Source organism: Paramisgurnus dabryanus, chromosome 24, assembly GCF_030506205.2.
Source record: "Paramisgurnus dabryanus chromosome 24, PD_genome_1.1, whole genome shotgun sequence".
NCBI classification, from domain to species: domain Eukaryota; kingdom Metazoa; phylum Chordata; class Actinopteri; order Cypriniformes; family Cobitidae; genus Paramisgurnus; species Paramisgurnus dabryanus.
In genome coordinates this window covers 22,678,949-22,696,576 of record NC_133360.1, presented here as the reverse complement: position 1 = coordinate 22,696,576, position 17,628 = coordinate 22,678,949, and the positions used below count along the sequence as shown (strand labels likewise).

The window sequence follows — 17,628 nt, the reverse complement described above, 5'->3', positions numbered from 1 at the left end:
TTACGGAGTAGTTTAATTTCGACTCGCTCTCGCGCTACTTTGACGTCATCTGTCTGTCAGTTCTTGCAGCGCAGCATGAAGTCAAACACACACAAAAAAGTCACACAGAGATCGTTGAATTCGTTATATAATTGGCTACATGTTTTTTCTATCAATATTTTCCATGAAGTCATTGGCTGATGGAGGAACTAGCGAGCGATTGGTTACATCCCTAAAGGACGTCACATTTTTGACGGCGCTGTTTGGATTATCTATTATACTACCTCCCTATTTTAAATACAAACTTTGAAGGCGGGTTCATGTGTTTAACGGAACGTAAATTACCGGAGTGTAATCTCATATACCCTTACATGTTACAATGTAAATATTCCTCAGATTGTATATTATATTCTATTACCAGACGTTCATGCGAAATCTGATGTAAACAATAGACTATATATATATATTTCACGGATTACACGCATTTGTGGACAAAAATGGTCATTCACAAATCTGAAACAGACTGGATTCGACTTGTGTCAACACAAAGGTAAAAAGTCCTGTTTATATTTGCATGTTGTCATCCGCACTTCTGTCACAAAATACTACATATGATGCTAGAACATCTGTATCTCAAAATGGGTGTGGCTTAGCTAAATGAGATGTTAATGAGCCCTATTGTCTCTCCCGGCAGGGAAAAGTGTTAACTTTTCTTTCATTTTCTCGGTTTGAGTTTTCATGAGTTCATAAATTCAAATGGCCACAACTTCTCCAAATCTTATCAGATTTCCATGTTTTACACATCGTTGGAAAGCACTTTCAGAATCTGTGAATAACTCAAAATGCCACAGATCCGACTTGTGTCCCTACTTTCCAATGCTGGTCACATATTGCTAGTTTTAACAAACATGCCTTACTAAAATCATTACTTGTGTGCATTTTGCGGCAAAACAAAGGGTATTGATGTATTTTAAGATATGTCAGTGCAAATTATAGAGTTGGGATACTCGAACTTGGACTCGGACTCGAGTCCAATTTTGAATGAACTCGGACTTGTCACGCTCTCGGGTGAATTTGTACTCGGACTTGACACGGACTTGGGCATTTTGGACTCTGAAAATATCCCGAGTACAGTGGAGTCCACGTCATGTGCAACGTTAAAAACAGCATGAACTTGAGATGAGAAATTAATGAATGTCTCGTCTCGTACACACTGCAAACTTTCGAGAGTGACAACCGCATTTAAATGCGGGAGTGAATCCCCTAAATGTTCGTTTCATGTCTGTATGGAACAAGACTCACTCTCGAAAATGTGATGATTGACACAGAAATAACTATAGCAACGTTCTGCCGTCTCGCATGCTAATCACAGATTTGACCAAAATAATCTAACAGCATTGTGTTTTGCAATGAACCTCCGTCCGGGCGTTGTGTATTGTACGCTTCTTTTGTGAGGCTGCTCCACAGCGCGCGGTTTTGCAGTGTTGCCAGGTCCTCGGCTTTTTTGTACGTAAATACCGTAAATTACTGAAATTACTTAATCCTGTTCTGTGTGTACATGTGCATGATGTCCTCAAAGTCAGCAATAATTTGTTTTGCTTACGAAAATCATAGAGAATTTATTTGCAAGACATCTGGTAAAAAGAAGATACCTTTATATCCCTTCTTTTCTTTGAAATCAGTTTTGATAGGAAACTAGTTGAGAATAAAAATGTTCAATGGCAATGACAAGATGCAATAGAGGTATTTTTATTACATTTTTATATTGCCATTGGTTAAATGGGTTGAAGGGTTAAAGTATTAATAGAAAGTAACCATTTACAATACAAATTTTGTATCTTTTTTCAATTTAATTACTTTCTGGACTCGGGCGGACTCGACTTGGACTCGGCCTTTAAGAACTCGGACTTGAGTCCAACTCGGACCCTTTTGGACTCAGACTTGGACTCGGACTTGAAGTTTAAGGACTTGGTCTTGACTCGTACTCGACAAAGGTGGACTCGGACCCAACTCTAGCAAATTATTATTATTATTATATCTGACCGCAGTTCTATATTCATAATCCAAGAACATCAAAAAGCAGTTCTGATGGCCTGATGGTTAGTGAGTTGTGCTTACAGTATAACCCAAAGGTTGTGGTTTGATCTTCATGGCAGGCAGGTTCCTTGACCTTTAATTTATTTTCGGTTACATTTTGCGCGATAGTAGGATAGGCTGATTTGAGATTCTGGAAACGAGATAGCGAGTGAACTAAATATTCCCGCATGCAGATGCAAAGGGGGTGTTGGAATGTTCGAAAACAGAATACCGCTCTTCACTCTTTCAGGACTTCTCTTTTACCACAAGAACACAAAGTTCTATCCAACTATGCTGGAACCTTTATTATGCATGCAGCTTAGATGTCTGAACTATCTGGCATGTGCCAACAGTTCATTTAAGTCTGATCTAAACAAATGTAACATGGTGCTATGCAGCTGCTATAATGAACAAGTGCTTGAAAAGGCCTTTGCAAACTCTATATGGTGGCAGACTCAAAACTTGTAAAGTGTTTCACTCTCTGGTATCCTGCTGGTTTATTGGCTGTCCCTTTACAAAAGGCAGATGACATCCAGGCCTAGCACAAAGAGTGAGACAAGTGTGGACTGGAAAGCATTAAAGGCAATATGGAAAACTTCTTCATGAAGATAAAAGCCCATGTTTCATCATAAAAATAGAAGACATTCTGTAGTCACCAGATGGATGAAGCAGTGAAGGAGGCTCCTGTTCAATCAAATTCCTTTTACCTGACCTAATTTACTGCACTAAAACACATGTGAATCTATCGGTAACATTGTGGAGAGATGAAGCAGGAAGCGCATCCAAATGCAGTAAGTTTAATGAACAGAATGGAACCTCCCCATTGGTAAACACAAAGACGGGGTTCCCACACCTTGGTTAAATTCAAATTCAAGGACCATTCAAGAGAGGCATGCAAGCAAACATAGATTACACATAACTGTTAGCATTGTTTTTATTTTGTAATAAACGTTTTATTTCATATTTATATGAGACTTAATTTTAATACAACTATGGAGCTCACAAGCTGTCAAATGTGGCTTTGCTAGATGTGCCATAAATAAAACGTTATTGGTTACTTAGGGCACACTCATATCATACCTAACCTAACCAAACCGTGCCCCAGCGCAATTGTGCCCCCTCCGTACTCCCCCGGAAGCACGCACTCACACTATACCTCAAGCTATCTGAGCTCGGGCATGCTTTCATCATTAGGATGCGATTGTTTTGAAGAAAACAGGAAGTAAAGCATTCTCTTAACACTGGAGCCCATTGCAATGTTACGTCTGTGTTTTTTTATTCTGAGTTGTTTGGTGCGTGATGACACACAGCCCTCTCACATGCCTATCATATTGCTTAGTTGATCTCTCGCATTTGCAGCTCAGACATTCACGTAACCCTGCTGCGTGTATCAAAGGTTTTTAATGAAGGCAGATGAAGGTGAATGGTCGCGCAACTGACGTCTCTCCTTTTGAACCGAGCTCTTTGCTGCCATAACATGCATGGCTGCAGCAGGCGCAATGAGATTACGCAGTGCCTGAAAATAGACTCCTGCTATTGAAAGCTACCAAGGGGACTACTGTCAGGTACTGCATAATATCATTGCGCCTGCTGCAGCAATGTTACGGCAGCAACGTCCTTGATCATGACCCCAGAATAAGAGTCAGAAACTCTTTGGTTATTTTTTAGCGCGATGCTAATGGTCTAATCAGATTCAATGGATTATGCTAAGCTATGCTAAAAGTGGTACCACCAGACCCGGAGATCAGCTGAATTGATTCCAAAACAGTAGAAATCAAATGTTTAACTCTAGGGTCCCTTTAAGAATGCTCTGTGAGGCAAGGTCAGATTTTGATTGGTCGCTTGATTAAGCGTTTTCCCTCACCCTAATAACATTATGTAAAGCAAACACGAAAGCTACGAACATTACATCATTTCAAGGTTGTATATTGCATTAAGTAATTTCACCATGGACATTCGAAAATGGAAAAAACCTACAACACTGGGTCAGAGCTCCAAATAAGCAGGGTTATGCTAACGTGTAGGTTCAGAGCTCTGTACGTTGATATAGCTGCAGTGTTTGTATTACCAAGATGTCTGTTTATAACGCGTTAAAACTTAAGGAACATACGTATTTTTCGAGCGCTGTACACTGTGTGTTGTGTTCGTGCCAGAAGTCAGAAAAGATGTAAAACATTGTGTTCAGTACCTCAGATTAGATAAATGGCCGGAGAGAAGGCGGTCGCGTGTGGCTGTTCAAACACATTCAACCACATGTGCGTTTACACTACAAAAGCAATCCAATCTAAAGTGTTTTCGACTACCTCTGAATGTGGTTGAAAGTGGTCGAAAGTGGACAAGGTCAAAACGTTTTGAACACAGTTTACACCTTGCATTAAATTCGCCCACTTGTGATCCGATCGACAAAACGCATGTTAATGCCAAGTGTTAGAAGCCTCAATTACTTGTTTAAAGGGGCCATGGCATGAAAATTTAAGTGCTATGATTGGTTCCCCAGTGCTTCTATCAACCTAGAAAATGTGAAAAAGATCAACCCAGTAACTTAGTTTTGGTAAACTATTCTCTGCAAGCATTGGAAAAAATAGGTTGTTGAAACTTGGCTCTCCTTATGATGTCATAAGGAGCCTATTATTATAATAATACCACCCCTAAGTACCACCACAGTACTGCTATTTAGTGCAGAGAGAAAGAGAGAGAGAGAAAAAAATTCACAGCACAATTGAGTTTCAATTGCAAAAAAAACACCATCATTGTGATCAGTGTTTGAGTTCGCTCATTTGCATTTTAAAGGACACACCCAAAACTGCACTTTTTTGCACACACCTACAAAGTGACAATTTTAACATGTTAATAAATTATTTATATGATATTTTGAGCTAAAACTTCATGTGTGGACACCAAAGATTTATTTTACATCTTAAAAAAGTCTTAAGATGACATGGCCCCTTTAACATATTTCATAGAAAGTGTTGCCTACTGTTTTTTAATAGAGTTTTTTTATCTTTTGAATGGACATCAACATATGGCAAAGTAACTTTAAAGGGGTTTGTAATGTGGCAGAACAAATTCAGAAAAAATATTTTTTCGAACCAGAGCAGAACCTTGCGAGACATCTTGAAAGCCATTCAGAGCAAGATTACAACAAATTGAAGAAAGCTGTGGTCCTTAAAAGAGTCAAGAGAAAAACTAACAGTAGCTTATAGTGTCCACTCTCACCTCCGATGAACCTACAGTAATAAATAATAGATGTAAAAATTGAGACATTAGGAAAGATGAAATGAAAAGTCCATTATTACTTTCTTTTCAAAAATAACACAAATGGCTTATCCATGTGGAAGTTGATGACAAAAGTAAGTCCATCCCACCCCCCTGCTAAGTCAATAAGCCATCATGGACTTCATTTTGAAAGACGCTATCCCGAGTTCCTCTGTTGACCTTTGCCGGTTTGCTTTCAACGTTCTCATTTTGCATGATTCAGAAGTAAGGCTCCATGTTCTGATTTAGTATACTGTCATGTAAATTCTCAATGCCTGCAGTCTCACTATGACAAAAACCATATGTGAAGAAACATTTTTTATTCAAGCTTGGAGCATTTCTAAAACCCAAGAGCATTGAAGGAAATGTGTGGATGTGTTCACGGTGAAACGTCAGCCTCCTTGACGAATAGAGGACAGGCCGGTCATTAAGGTGTCACACACGCCTTAAATGAACTGGAAAACATCCGTTGCGTTCTGCACTTTAAATCAGCAGTCGGCACACACAATCTACACAGTGCTACATTATGGGAACAACATGGGTGTTCCAAATATCTGCAGTTCATTCACTTGCCAATGTATTGGACAAAATGTGTGTGATCTTATTCAGGTCAGGTGTCTGTAGGCCACACACAAAATATTGCTAAGGGTGGAGAAAAGGTGATACGCCGAGTTCAACAGCCTGCAGAAACTTTCAACGGCCAGGAGTCATCTATGCCGATCTTCTCATATGGTTCGAATGAATCCATCATCATAAACTCTCTTACGTGCCGTTAAAGGTAACAGTGCATATTTTAGATGTGTAAATGGTAACCAAGCATGATTTATGTAATGTTAGCTTTAAGACTTTTTTCTAATTCCATTGCTTTATGTAGTAAAAGAAAATGTGAAGCAGGTTTAAAGTTTGTTGTTTTGAATTCATAACAATATTTTAATTTTTAATAATAATAATTACATATAAATTTGGGACAATAAAATGTGATGGTCTTAATCAACAAATAATAAATTTATCCTGATAAATAACAGTAATAATAAATATTAAAATAATAATAATGAAAGACTCTTCTCTAGCCATACCAAAGTAAACAGTGCCTGCTAGTTAACCAAATTCATTACAGTTAGACATTAGTTACACTTGACACAAAATGTATACATTAATAACTATTTCATAAACTTATTCATTTAATTAAAGTTTATTTTTGTAGCTTTTTAAAATGTAGCATCATTTCAAATCGCCTTACAGTAAATACACAGTAGTAAAGACAGATGTATTAGCAAGGGGTTAAATTGGGATTTGATGTGGGGGGGCTTTCTTGGGTTGGAGGGGTCAAGGGGTGGCATGTTTAAAAAATTAGGTCATTAAAATGTGTCTCTCCGTATGATATCATAAGGAACTCTTTAAAGGACACACCCAAAACGGCACATTTTTGCTCACACTTACAAAAGGGCAATTTTAATATGGTTTAATAAATTTTTTATATGGTATTTGGAGCTAAAACTTCACATATGTACTCTGGGGACACCAAAGATTTATTTGATATCTTAAAAAATCATTGTGACATGTCCCCTTTAAGCAAGGTCTAAAATTAGCATTGAGTACAGAAATACACTGTCTTTATTGTATAAATTAAATATAATTATTATTTTTTTAGAGCTACATAAGTGATTTGTCTTGGGTTGTTTGATTAACATTAATGACACAGACTTAAGTTGGTTAATTGGGGTTACTGTCTCTTTAAGATAAGCACAGACCTGGTTTCTGCCTAATCTATACATAAACTTAAGACATAAACAAATGTTTTTATTTGAAAAAGAATACTGTGTAGTTCATTTGGTTGTATGTGCCATGTCAAGAACAAATTTTTTTTTACGTTTGCTTTCTTTTTGAAACGCGTCTCTCCGTGTATACACTTCTGAAGGTCTCTTTATAGTTGTGCTTAGGTCCTACGGCGTAAGTTCTGCGTCGGTTTTCATTTATACTTTTGCGTCGTCCTCCGCGTCGACGTGCAAACACACGCGCAGACCGCTGGTAAGCAGTAACCACGCGTGTAACCACAGTAGCAGCGCAAACGTCAAAGAAGAAGAAGCTTTGCAACCCACAAACGAAGAAGAAACAGCAACTTGTTGTGTATGTTTTGAGAAGACCAGCAATGATGGAAGTAAATAAACAGCGACTTTTGATGCAGTTTGAGTTAAATCACTCCTCAACTTGGCTCATCTTTGTTTTCACCGTCACAAACGGAAATACATGTGATGCAGTTTTTTTTACCTGACGGGATGGGGTTCTGGTGGACCAATCACAGTGCTTGCGGTCCGCGTAGATCTGACGCGCTGTTAAAATTTTTGCGAGGTGCGTGTCAGGCTACGCAGAGCTACGCTACGGATAGCCTACGCTGTAGCTACAGCGTAGAACCTACGCACGACTATAAATCGGGCTTTAGTGCACTTAACCTGCACACACACACACAGACGGAGGGCGAATTACAAACGGCGCAGCATAAACAGTCCCTCCACATAAAAACGTTACATTGTTTTTCAGTGCTCCATTCTCCAAATGTCTTTTAATCAACTACAGTATGAGAAACAGTAGCACAACTCTCGCTAAAGTTTACACATCAAGAGTTCTGATCTTTGAAGGGCATAGAGTTGATCACGTCTGACTGCAGCTGGACTGGACACATTCAACCGCATGTGCGTCTGTGTGTACAGAAAGCTGCTCATTTGCGGTTAAATTGTTTAAAATCACGTGCAAATTATCAACTTTGCCCATTTAAATTTGCGTATTCGCACACGAGCCAAACAGTGGGTCATGATCCGTACGCATCACGGATCAACTGTGATCCGTCACATCACTTTTTATCAGCATGAAAAGTTAAATATAACTTTACTGCTTTCCGATACACTCAGGAAACACTTAAAATTCCTAAATTATTATTCCTTAGTGTTATCTTTATCTTTATAATTTACAATGCCAAAAATAAAAACCGCCAAAAAATCAATTCTTCTGCAAAAAGTCCAGGGAGTGTTTATAGTACCAACCACTTTTATATATCCTTCAGTCACTTATGGTAAACTACGTATTAGGAATTGTTCTCCAAAACATAAACTTTCTCTACGTTGGCATTTTTATTTCTACTCTACTTTACATGTGAATCTTGCAGTACTGCAAGCATTGTTGACTCTTGTAAGATAAATTCCTAGCAATATTTCAAATGGTATTACTGTGAATAAAAGTGTCTGCTGAATAATAAAATAAAAAGTTATTCTGGAGGCAGAAAGCAGCTCAGTCAATAGTGTCCACTGAAACCTTAATGGCTACAGCACTGTTTCAAAAACTAAAGCTCTTAGCAAGAGAATAAAGTTGCCACACACAGAATAATCTTTATATACAACCACCAGTGACTCGACTCACAGGCAAAACCACAACTGTCCTTCAGATCAGGGTTTCCCAAAACCAGGTCCTTGAGTACCCCCTTCCAAAAAGTTTTACATGTCTCCTTATTTATAACACCTGATTTAACTCATCAGCTTGTTAGGGAGGCACGTTAACCTTTCAAGAGGCTGATGAGTTGAATCAAGGGTTTTTAAATAAGGAGACATCTAAAAGTTTCTGGGAGAAGGTACACGAGCACCAGGATTGGGAAGCACTGATCTAGATGAACAGGGACTGAAGCCCGTGCCCTAGCCCAGCTGGGGTCAACTCCAGAGGGACACTGGGGTGTGTCTAGGCTCCCAGCTGTCCAGTCTCTTTATGTTAGAAAAGAGAAAATGGCTTAAGGGGTTAATCCCACTCTCAAGGCATTGTGGGCTGCATGTGTAACTCTGTACAGCAGAAATGCCACAGTTAAACATCTGACAGCATTCTTGATTGTCCAGGGTGAGACCTGGCAGATAAGATCGGACAAAACCAGGGTAACACCCTGATCGAGCTCCCAACACTAAGGCCCAAATCCAGTTCTACCCCTTACCCCTACACTTTCCGCTACCGCACGTTCACATGAAGGGCTAGGGATGTCCCAATCCTCTTTTAATTGGAGGGGTATGGGAAGATACCCAAATAACCCTTCAAACTAAGATTTTTCAGGACCTTGCTCATGCAAGTTCAAGTATTTTTTTTTCACATGAATAAAGTTTTTATTGACAAATAATTATTTGTTTTATGCTACATTTAATCTTGTGATCATATTTACAGTCATGTAATTAAAAGAAAGGGTTGCAAAAAAACTTAAACATTTGACAACATATCCCACGTTACTAATTGCACAATAGTACAGCAACATAGACAACTGTAACCTCCGGGGCGCAATCACATCCCTGTTCCCTCGTCTGGTCACGCCCTGGTTCCCCTGGTCTGATTGCGTCTAGTTTCCCCTGGTCTGTTCCCGTTTCGGAAGGCTCACACGGGGGAAAACTCCCGGTGCCTAAGATTGGCAGTCAACTACAGCGTTTGTGAACAGATTGGGGGAAAGCAGAATGTGAATAGAAAAAGAGCATCTGATTCGCTAACAGAGGGGTGTCTGGTGTGCTGGTTTTGTAAGCATGGGTGCCAGCTGAATTTAGCCCCACCCACAACATTGTAGGCTTGGGAAACTCGGTCTGGAGTCGCTCCGCTGTGGTGCTACTATGCTCGGACAAAAACTGCCGGACCAATCAAATTGTCAGGGAGGGCTTTATACGATGATGGACAGATGATCAACAGTACCGTAATGAACCATGTAACCAAAGAGCGCTTGTGTTGACTCCATTTACAACAAAGATGGCTGCCGCTGGAGAATTGAGATAGAAGATTTTGACAGTGCATTGATTTTAAAAGAGGAACAGAGAATTGCGATTAATACATTTGTTGATCGAAAAGGTGTTTTTGCCGAAAAGGTGTTTTATCAGCTGACTCCGATGTACGCTAAGAAGACGGAACACAATGAAAATTGGCAACTCGGCATGCACGACAACGTGGATATAACTAACATCGTTGCCAGCTACTTTTCGGAAGCCCGTGGATGAAGTTCATCTAACTTACGAATGGTGAGAGATATAATCACAGCCCAACGGAGCGGTTTCAGACTTAAATTCTGACTAGAATAGAGTATGACAATGTCAGGCTACTGCTTTTGGGCTTCCAGGGTCACTTTTTAGGCTGTAACTAAACTTATATGACTAAAGTTGAAGGCAGCATCTTTTAAGTTTGTGATAAACATTGCATCTATTTTGATGTTGCACGAACCTGTATGATGTCATATGACTAATGGTGTCCCATTTCTTATTTTTAACCCTTTTAACCCATTAAAGGTGTAGGCGTAGGGGTACAACATAAAATCTGAACCGGTCCTAAACCTCACTTATTCCAAACGTGATTTAGATTTAGTTTGTGCACTTTTGGATTGTAAATGTGTGGATTTGTGACGCATTCATATTAACACTTCAACTGATCCAGTGCTCAAAATAGATAAACATTAAATGGAGACAAACCTTAAAACCAAAACAAGAAAAAACGCAAAAACCTTCGCCCTGGCCTGGGTTCTAAACGAATAAACAGCAGCTAATTTCAAGAGCACAGCTTAGCCCAGGAGGATGTGAAATGGCTCTCTGTATTTTTATAAGAAGCACAACATTTACTTTACCTGTTATTGGAAGGGCTGGCAGTGGATTACTCCCATCTGAAAGCAATTAGGGCACCCAAGCGGCTGGTGTGAGAAATACGGCTTTCAAGGGAAAATCTTGGCTCTTTTTCATTTAAAGGTTTTAATCAGGCCCTCAGGGTGAGCAGAGGTCGGTGAGGGGCGGACGGCAGCCAGAGATGTCTGGGCTTAGGCAATTACCATTAATGAGTGAATCATGTTTACTGGCTTATCAGAGGATCATTTCAGTTGCATATCACTTCATTCTGCAAACTCAATCTCATGTTTGAGAGATAGAAGAAGCCAAAATCTGGAGTGTCTGAATGAAACAGTGGCATGTGCCGTTTTAATGACATCATGCTTCAATAAGCAAACAAAATAATTTTAAATTAGGTAAAAAGGTTTAAAGTCAGACAAGGTTTGTTTTAAACTAAACTGTTATGTCTTTATGTGAACTCTAAATACAGGACTTCTTGAGACACACCTGGTAATCTCTGGTGGATGGAGCTTTTGTACATTTATTTACTCACCATTACCTTCAATTTTATAACCAAATTAGAAAAAAATTGCATTTAAATTCGGCACAGCCAAGCCCTTTTCATTGAAATAATGTGCACTGATGTTCCTGCATTCATAGATATTGGATATAGATATAGATTTTACTGTAGGTATACTTGTCAAATCTTGAACTTATTAAAAGCTATGTTACGGCAGCAAAGTCCTTGATTATTATGCCAGAATGAGAGTGTAGTTCCTAGCCATATCTGCCTAGAAAATCACAACTTTTAATTTTTCGTCAGTTTTAGTACACAATGTGACTACAGAAGAGTCAAGTTTTAAATAGGAAAAATATCGAACTCTGGTTATTTTTAGCACGATGCTAATGGTCTAATCAGATTCAATGGATTATGCTAAGCTATGCTAAACGTGGTACCGCCAGACCCAGAGATCAGCTGAATGGATTCCAAAACGGATCAAATCAAATGTTTAACTCTAGGGGAGCTGAAAAATGAGTATATTTTCAAAAAAAGTGTAGTGTCCCTTTAAAGAAGAATGCTACATGTAAGTGCCTTAAATTTAAAGGTCTGCTCTATACACAAGAGTAAAAAAAGATAATATTTTGCTGTTATTTAGGTATTTACAAGGCGGCAGACAAAATTTACAAGGCGGCAGACATACTTTGTAACAAAAGCAGCACTTAGTCGTTTATGTTGGATTTAGAGGTGCCACGAGTGAGGTTTATTGTAGGCATGTGGTTTGTACAGGCATTAACCTCTGGTAAACGTTTTGTGAAAGGAAAAATGACATTCGGGTGAAATGTATTTAGGAACAATGAGGCAGTATGGGTATGGGTAACAATGAGTATGGGTGCAGTATGCTATGTAAAGTAAAACTGACACATGCAAGACGCTCTTACCTGTGAACATCTTCTGTGGATGTCACACCAGCCCAACACACGGTCATTCTGAAGGAAATAAAAAAACATTAAATACATTGAAAAATGCTATTATTTACCCTGAGCACCAGGGTACACTGCCAAAATTGACTTTCTTACTTAGTATTTTTGTCTAGTTTTCTGTTAAAATATCTAAAAATGTATTTTCTTGATCAACAAAATGACCTAGGAAAATAAGTCTAGTTTTAAGACAAAAAAAATTAAAATTTAAGCGAATTTGTGCTTAAAACAAATAAAAAAATCTGCCAATGCAATAAGAAAAATCTTCTTGAATTAAGTGTTTATGAAAATTTAAATGAAATTTCTTCTAATTCCATAGGCATTTTTTTTGCTTGTTTTAAGCACTAATTTACTTAAAGTTTATAATATTTGTCTAAAAATTTGACTTATTTTCCAAGGTCATTTTGCTCATCAAGAAAATACATCTTAATTTAAATTTTTTTTTAGATATTTTTACTAAAAACAAGACAAAAATACTACGTAAAAAAAGTCTTTTTTTTCCAGTGTACCACTCTAAAGGGGCTTTATTTTTGTTAACAAACCGTTCACTGCAAAAAATGATTTTCAAGAAAAAAAAATAGTATTTTTGTCTTGTTTTCAGTAAAACTATCTAAAAATTCTTAAATTAAGATGCTTTTTCTTGATGAGCAAAACGACCCAAGAAAATAAGTCTAGTTTTTAGACCAAAAATATCAAATTTAAGTGATTTTGTGCATTAAAAAATCTGCCAATGGGGTAAGCAAATTTTTCTTGAATTTTTCGTGAATTTAGTGTTTACATTTTCAATATTTTTTTGCTTACCCCATTGGCAGATTTTTTTTGCTTGTTTTATGCACAAAATCACTTAAATTTTATATTTTTGCTCTAAAAACTAGACTTATTTTCTTGTGTCATTTTGCTCATCAAGAAAAAGCATCTTAATTTAAGATTTTATAGATATTTTTACTGAAAACAAGACAAAAATACTAAGAATTTTTTTTTCTTGAAAACCATTTTTTGCAGTGTTGGATTACATTAACACATAAGTAAATAGTTTAAGATGAAACATTGATATGAAATATTTAGTGGCTGTTAAGATATTATGCTAATATTGACATAGGAAAATAGACAGTGGAGTAATGCATTCAACATGAAAATCTAGATGACTTGCAGTACCAAGGTCAGTAGTTAAAATGTTTGAGTCGTTGACACATTTTGATAAAAACTTATTTACTATCAAGTGTTAATTGGAAGTTGGAACTTATAAAATACCTGTTTTTTAATCTGTCTGTCCAAAACTCTCAGGTTAGGACAAAATCCCTTGCAACGAAAGGTCAAGACTTTCTAAATTTTTGGTCATGACGAAGAATCGCTTTCAAAAACCCTTGCAACTACTATTAAAATTTATGAATTCTGAACTCATTTTGCTTTAGGACACAGATTTTATGTTGGACATCAGCTGGCACATCTAAATACTTTATGATCATGAAACTTGCTCTTAAACACCTGCACAATTGTAGTCATTGCTCCTAATTATCTTTAACATTTCTACATTCATTACAAATCATCCGGAAATAAAATAAAGATCCATATGCATCCAAAAAAAGTTCATGTGTGTTAAGTGTCTGTTAAAATTACTAGTTACGTACTGTATATTTGTCATGATGCCGTCAGCGGCATTTAAAGTCAACATTTTTCCAGACTGGGGCGACGTGGGCGAGAATGAATCATGTATAAAGAAGTAAACACACCGTAACCACAGCCTATGTGGCTGTGAGCACTTAATGTGGCTAATGAGTGATGGTTAGGAGTGTCTGTTTTAGACTTCTGTTATTTCATATTCTTTATTAACAACACATCATCACAAACACAAAAATATTAAGTGCAATTACTCTTGTAAACTTTTTAAGTGCTCAACGGGCGAGAGGTCTGACCAGGCTTTTGTGAAGTTTCAATTAGGACCTCAGGGACATAGAGAGCCCATTGTGTATCATCAAGTCTCCAAAGGAATGCTGAAGCGTAACATCATCTCAGGAGATCACATCAAACCTAAATCCCTCTTGATGAGGTTCCCAGACAAACGCCTTTACTCCACACCCTTAAACTTAACCAAAACACTTGCAGGTTTATGTGACAAACTTTAATGAAGAAATTAAAACTCTCACTGTTTTTTTCGGAAGTGTTTTTCTTCAAAGACAAACAAACAAACACAAGTAAAATCTTTAGTCTGTTGAAGCCTTGTCATCTTAGTGGAGAAAAGAGCTTTTGTTATCCCATAATGAAAGCTTTAGATAATGTATACGGTAAATCATCTTAAACCCTATTTATCTGAGGTAAAACTTCCCAGGGCCTTAATTTTTCACCCAGATTCAAACATTTTCAAGGATTTGAAGGACCCGTGGGAACCCTGTTTGAAAACCTCTCAACTAAATTTGATCTGAATCCCATAGGTGACCCTTAATATATAATTCCTCAGGACTACAACAATGTATACATATATCTGTGCTTGTGAAAGATGTTACTTCCTGAGTGAAAAGGTTTTAACATGAGCCTCATGCAATATTACAGCTGTAAACTGTGGATAAACAAATATGTTTCAGGTAAAACTATTTAATAGGACTGTTTGTAAAGTATATTGTTCCTGCAAGAGGATATTTGCAACAGAAAAACAAATAAAACTGACCACAGCATAAAAAAATATTTAATGTATTGAAGGTATCACTCATTGGGATTTTAATTTCCTCTCATAAATTCCTGTCATTCTTGGTCCGTTTAAGCAGTTTTTCTTTTTCATGGTCCCACCACTTACCACCAAACCTCCAGAGAGTTATGCCACATTTCTCACAGTTTAGACTTTCGGAAAATACCTATATATTTTCCCTGTCATGCCATAAACTACAGTAAATGCTTTTTTATCATGACGATATTTCCCTGAACTGCCTTAAGCCTACCCAACAATTGCCCAGCGTTCCCTTCCAGTATTGTTTAAGAGCTAAAGAGAAACAGATCAGAGCTGATTTCTGTGGTGTGGCCTCTTCCTGTAAACAATAAAATGGTTAAATAAAGTCATTTTGCTGGACTTTTATAGTATCTGTGACTAACCACCCCTTTTATTTTAACAGATTTCCAGAAGTTCTTGTGGTTTTCAGCATGTCTGATACACATTACTATGCACATAATAACTCAAATTAGGTATTTTAGTCTGTTATGAATGACAAAAATATATACATTTATGATAAGTACTCTGCCAGGTACACAATTTAACAAATGGATGCAGACTACATGTTGCTTTCTTTAGTGCCACCTGTACTAGTAATGAATGAGTCAATGGTAAGTAAAGATCATGATAAACATCTTTAATATTTAGTGCTATACTCTTCCTCAAGGATCAGTGCTTGGACCACTCTTTTAAAAAAAGAAATAATTGGCACCCATCATACACGCAAGTAGAAGTTTCGTATTACTGTCAGTGACACCCAGATTTTCTTTTCTAGTCAGACAATCCCAACGTAGAGGCATAAATCTCAGCCTGTCTTGAAGACAAACACCAACTCAACTTTGTTAAGACAGAACTTCTTGTCTTTTTGGCCCGCCCTACAGTGCTATACAATTTCAGACACTATACCACCAACTAGAACATCAGAAACAACCAGAAACCTTGGGGTAGTCTTTGATGACCAGACAAAAAAGACACAAAAACACGAAATTTGAGAATAAATAAAATGGAATCTGGGAAAAAAGAAATGGATTTCATAGGGCCTTAAGTATACACACTGCAAACAATTATTTTCAAGAAAGAAATTTCTTAGTATTTTTGTCTTGTTTTCAGTAAAAATATCTAAAAATTCTTACATTAAGATGCTTTTTCTTGATGAGCAAAACGACCCAAGAAAATAAGTCTAGTTTTTAGATGAAAAATATCAAATTTAAGTGATTTTGTGCATAAGACAAGCAAAAAAATTTCTTGAATTAAGTGTTTAAAAAAAAATTTCAAGATTTTTTTGCTTACCCCATTGGTAGATTTTTTTTTGCTTGTTTTATGCACAAAATCACTTAAATTTGATATTTTTGTCTAGAAACTAGACTTATTTTCTTGGGCCGTTTTGCTCATCAAGAAAAAAAATCTTAATTTAAGAATTTTTAGATATTTTTACTGAGAACAAGACAAAAATACTTAGAATTTTTTTCTTAAAAATAATTTTTTGCAGTGCAACATTACTGTGCGTTCACCCCAGACGTTGTAGAGGAGGCAAAAACGCACTATTCGCGCGTAGTTTGACACTTGAACATTTTGAGTTTACTCGCTTTATATAATGTCAACGACATAAACATGTAGTATACTGTGGCAAGAAAAATTATGTGAACCTGAGGAATGAACGGGTTTTCTACAGTGATTTGCCATAAAATGTGATCTGATCCTCATCTAGGTCACAACAACAGACAAACACAATGTGCATAAGCTGAAAACCCACAAATAATTCTAGTTACCTTGTGTCTTTTTCAAAAAATACCTTCCAGGAAAATGTTCTTGTATAAATATATAAACATACAAATATATCAAATGAAAGAACAGACCCTCTGCTTTCAAACAAACAAACAAAACAGGAAAAAGTTTCATCCTTTCTTCATTTGTTCTCTGCACTAAATCATCAGTAAACCATGAGAGAAGATTCCAGCTTTCTGAAGAGAGTCTGAATCAGGCCCTGTCCCAAATGGCGCACTTCTTTTGAACTTTCGGTGTTGTGGCATTAAATTGCACATGCTTGCTTATGAGTCATTTATGCAGAATGTTAATTGCAAAATAACTGTTAACTTAGATTTCACAGCTACAACTTTTTAGGAGCTGCAAAATTTTTAAACTAACATGGCTAGGCCACCTCAAAATGATTTTTAAATAATTTTCAATCGTAACATATCACCTACCTAAATAATGGTGACTCAACAACAGAAAATGCATGCATCCCTTTCACTATAAATGTTTTAATCGATCTGTCACCCTTCCTTTCGAGGCGAGGAAGAAGGAAGTCTCACGAGTAGCATGTGACGACTACTGTCGGAGGCGACTAATAAAGAGCACTCGGTAGAGTCGGCACTCAGAATGCGCATCGCATCAAACTGGATGCATTCTTTAAATTCGATACAATGAACCAAACACAGATGCTTTGCCATATTGCCGGTGACACCCATCTTGTAACATAATAGTTTGTCACAATAATTACACTTTTCTGATTTTGCAAAATGCAGCCAGATTTTAAAGTGCCTTACGCCA

General features: G+C 37.2%; 1 protein-coding gene across 1 annotated transcript in view; it reads right to left on the bottom strand.

The window, feature by feature from the left end:
* The window catches only part of anos1b (anosmin 1b), a 74,966-nt gene that overhangs the window by 49,927 nt on the left and 7,411 nt on the right, over positions 1 to 17,628 (bottom strand). The window contains exon 2 of the mRNA XM_065259494.2: positions 12,342 to 12,389. Coding sequence (XP_065115566.1) covers positions 12,342 to 12,389 — 48 coding nt within the window. The remainder of the gene's footprint in view (positions 1 to 12,341; positions 12,390 to 17,628) is intronic.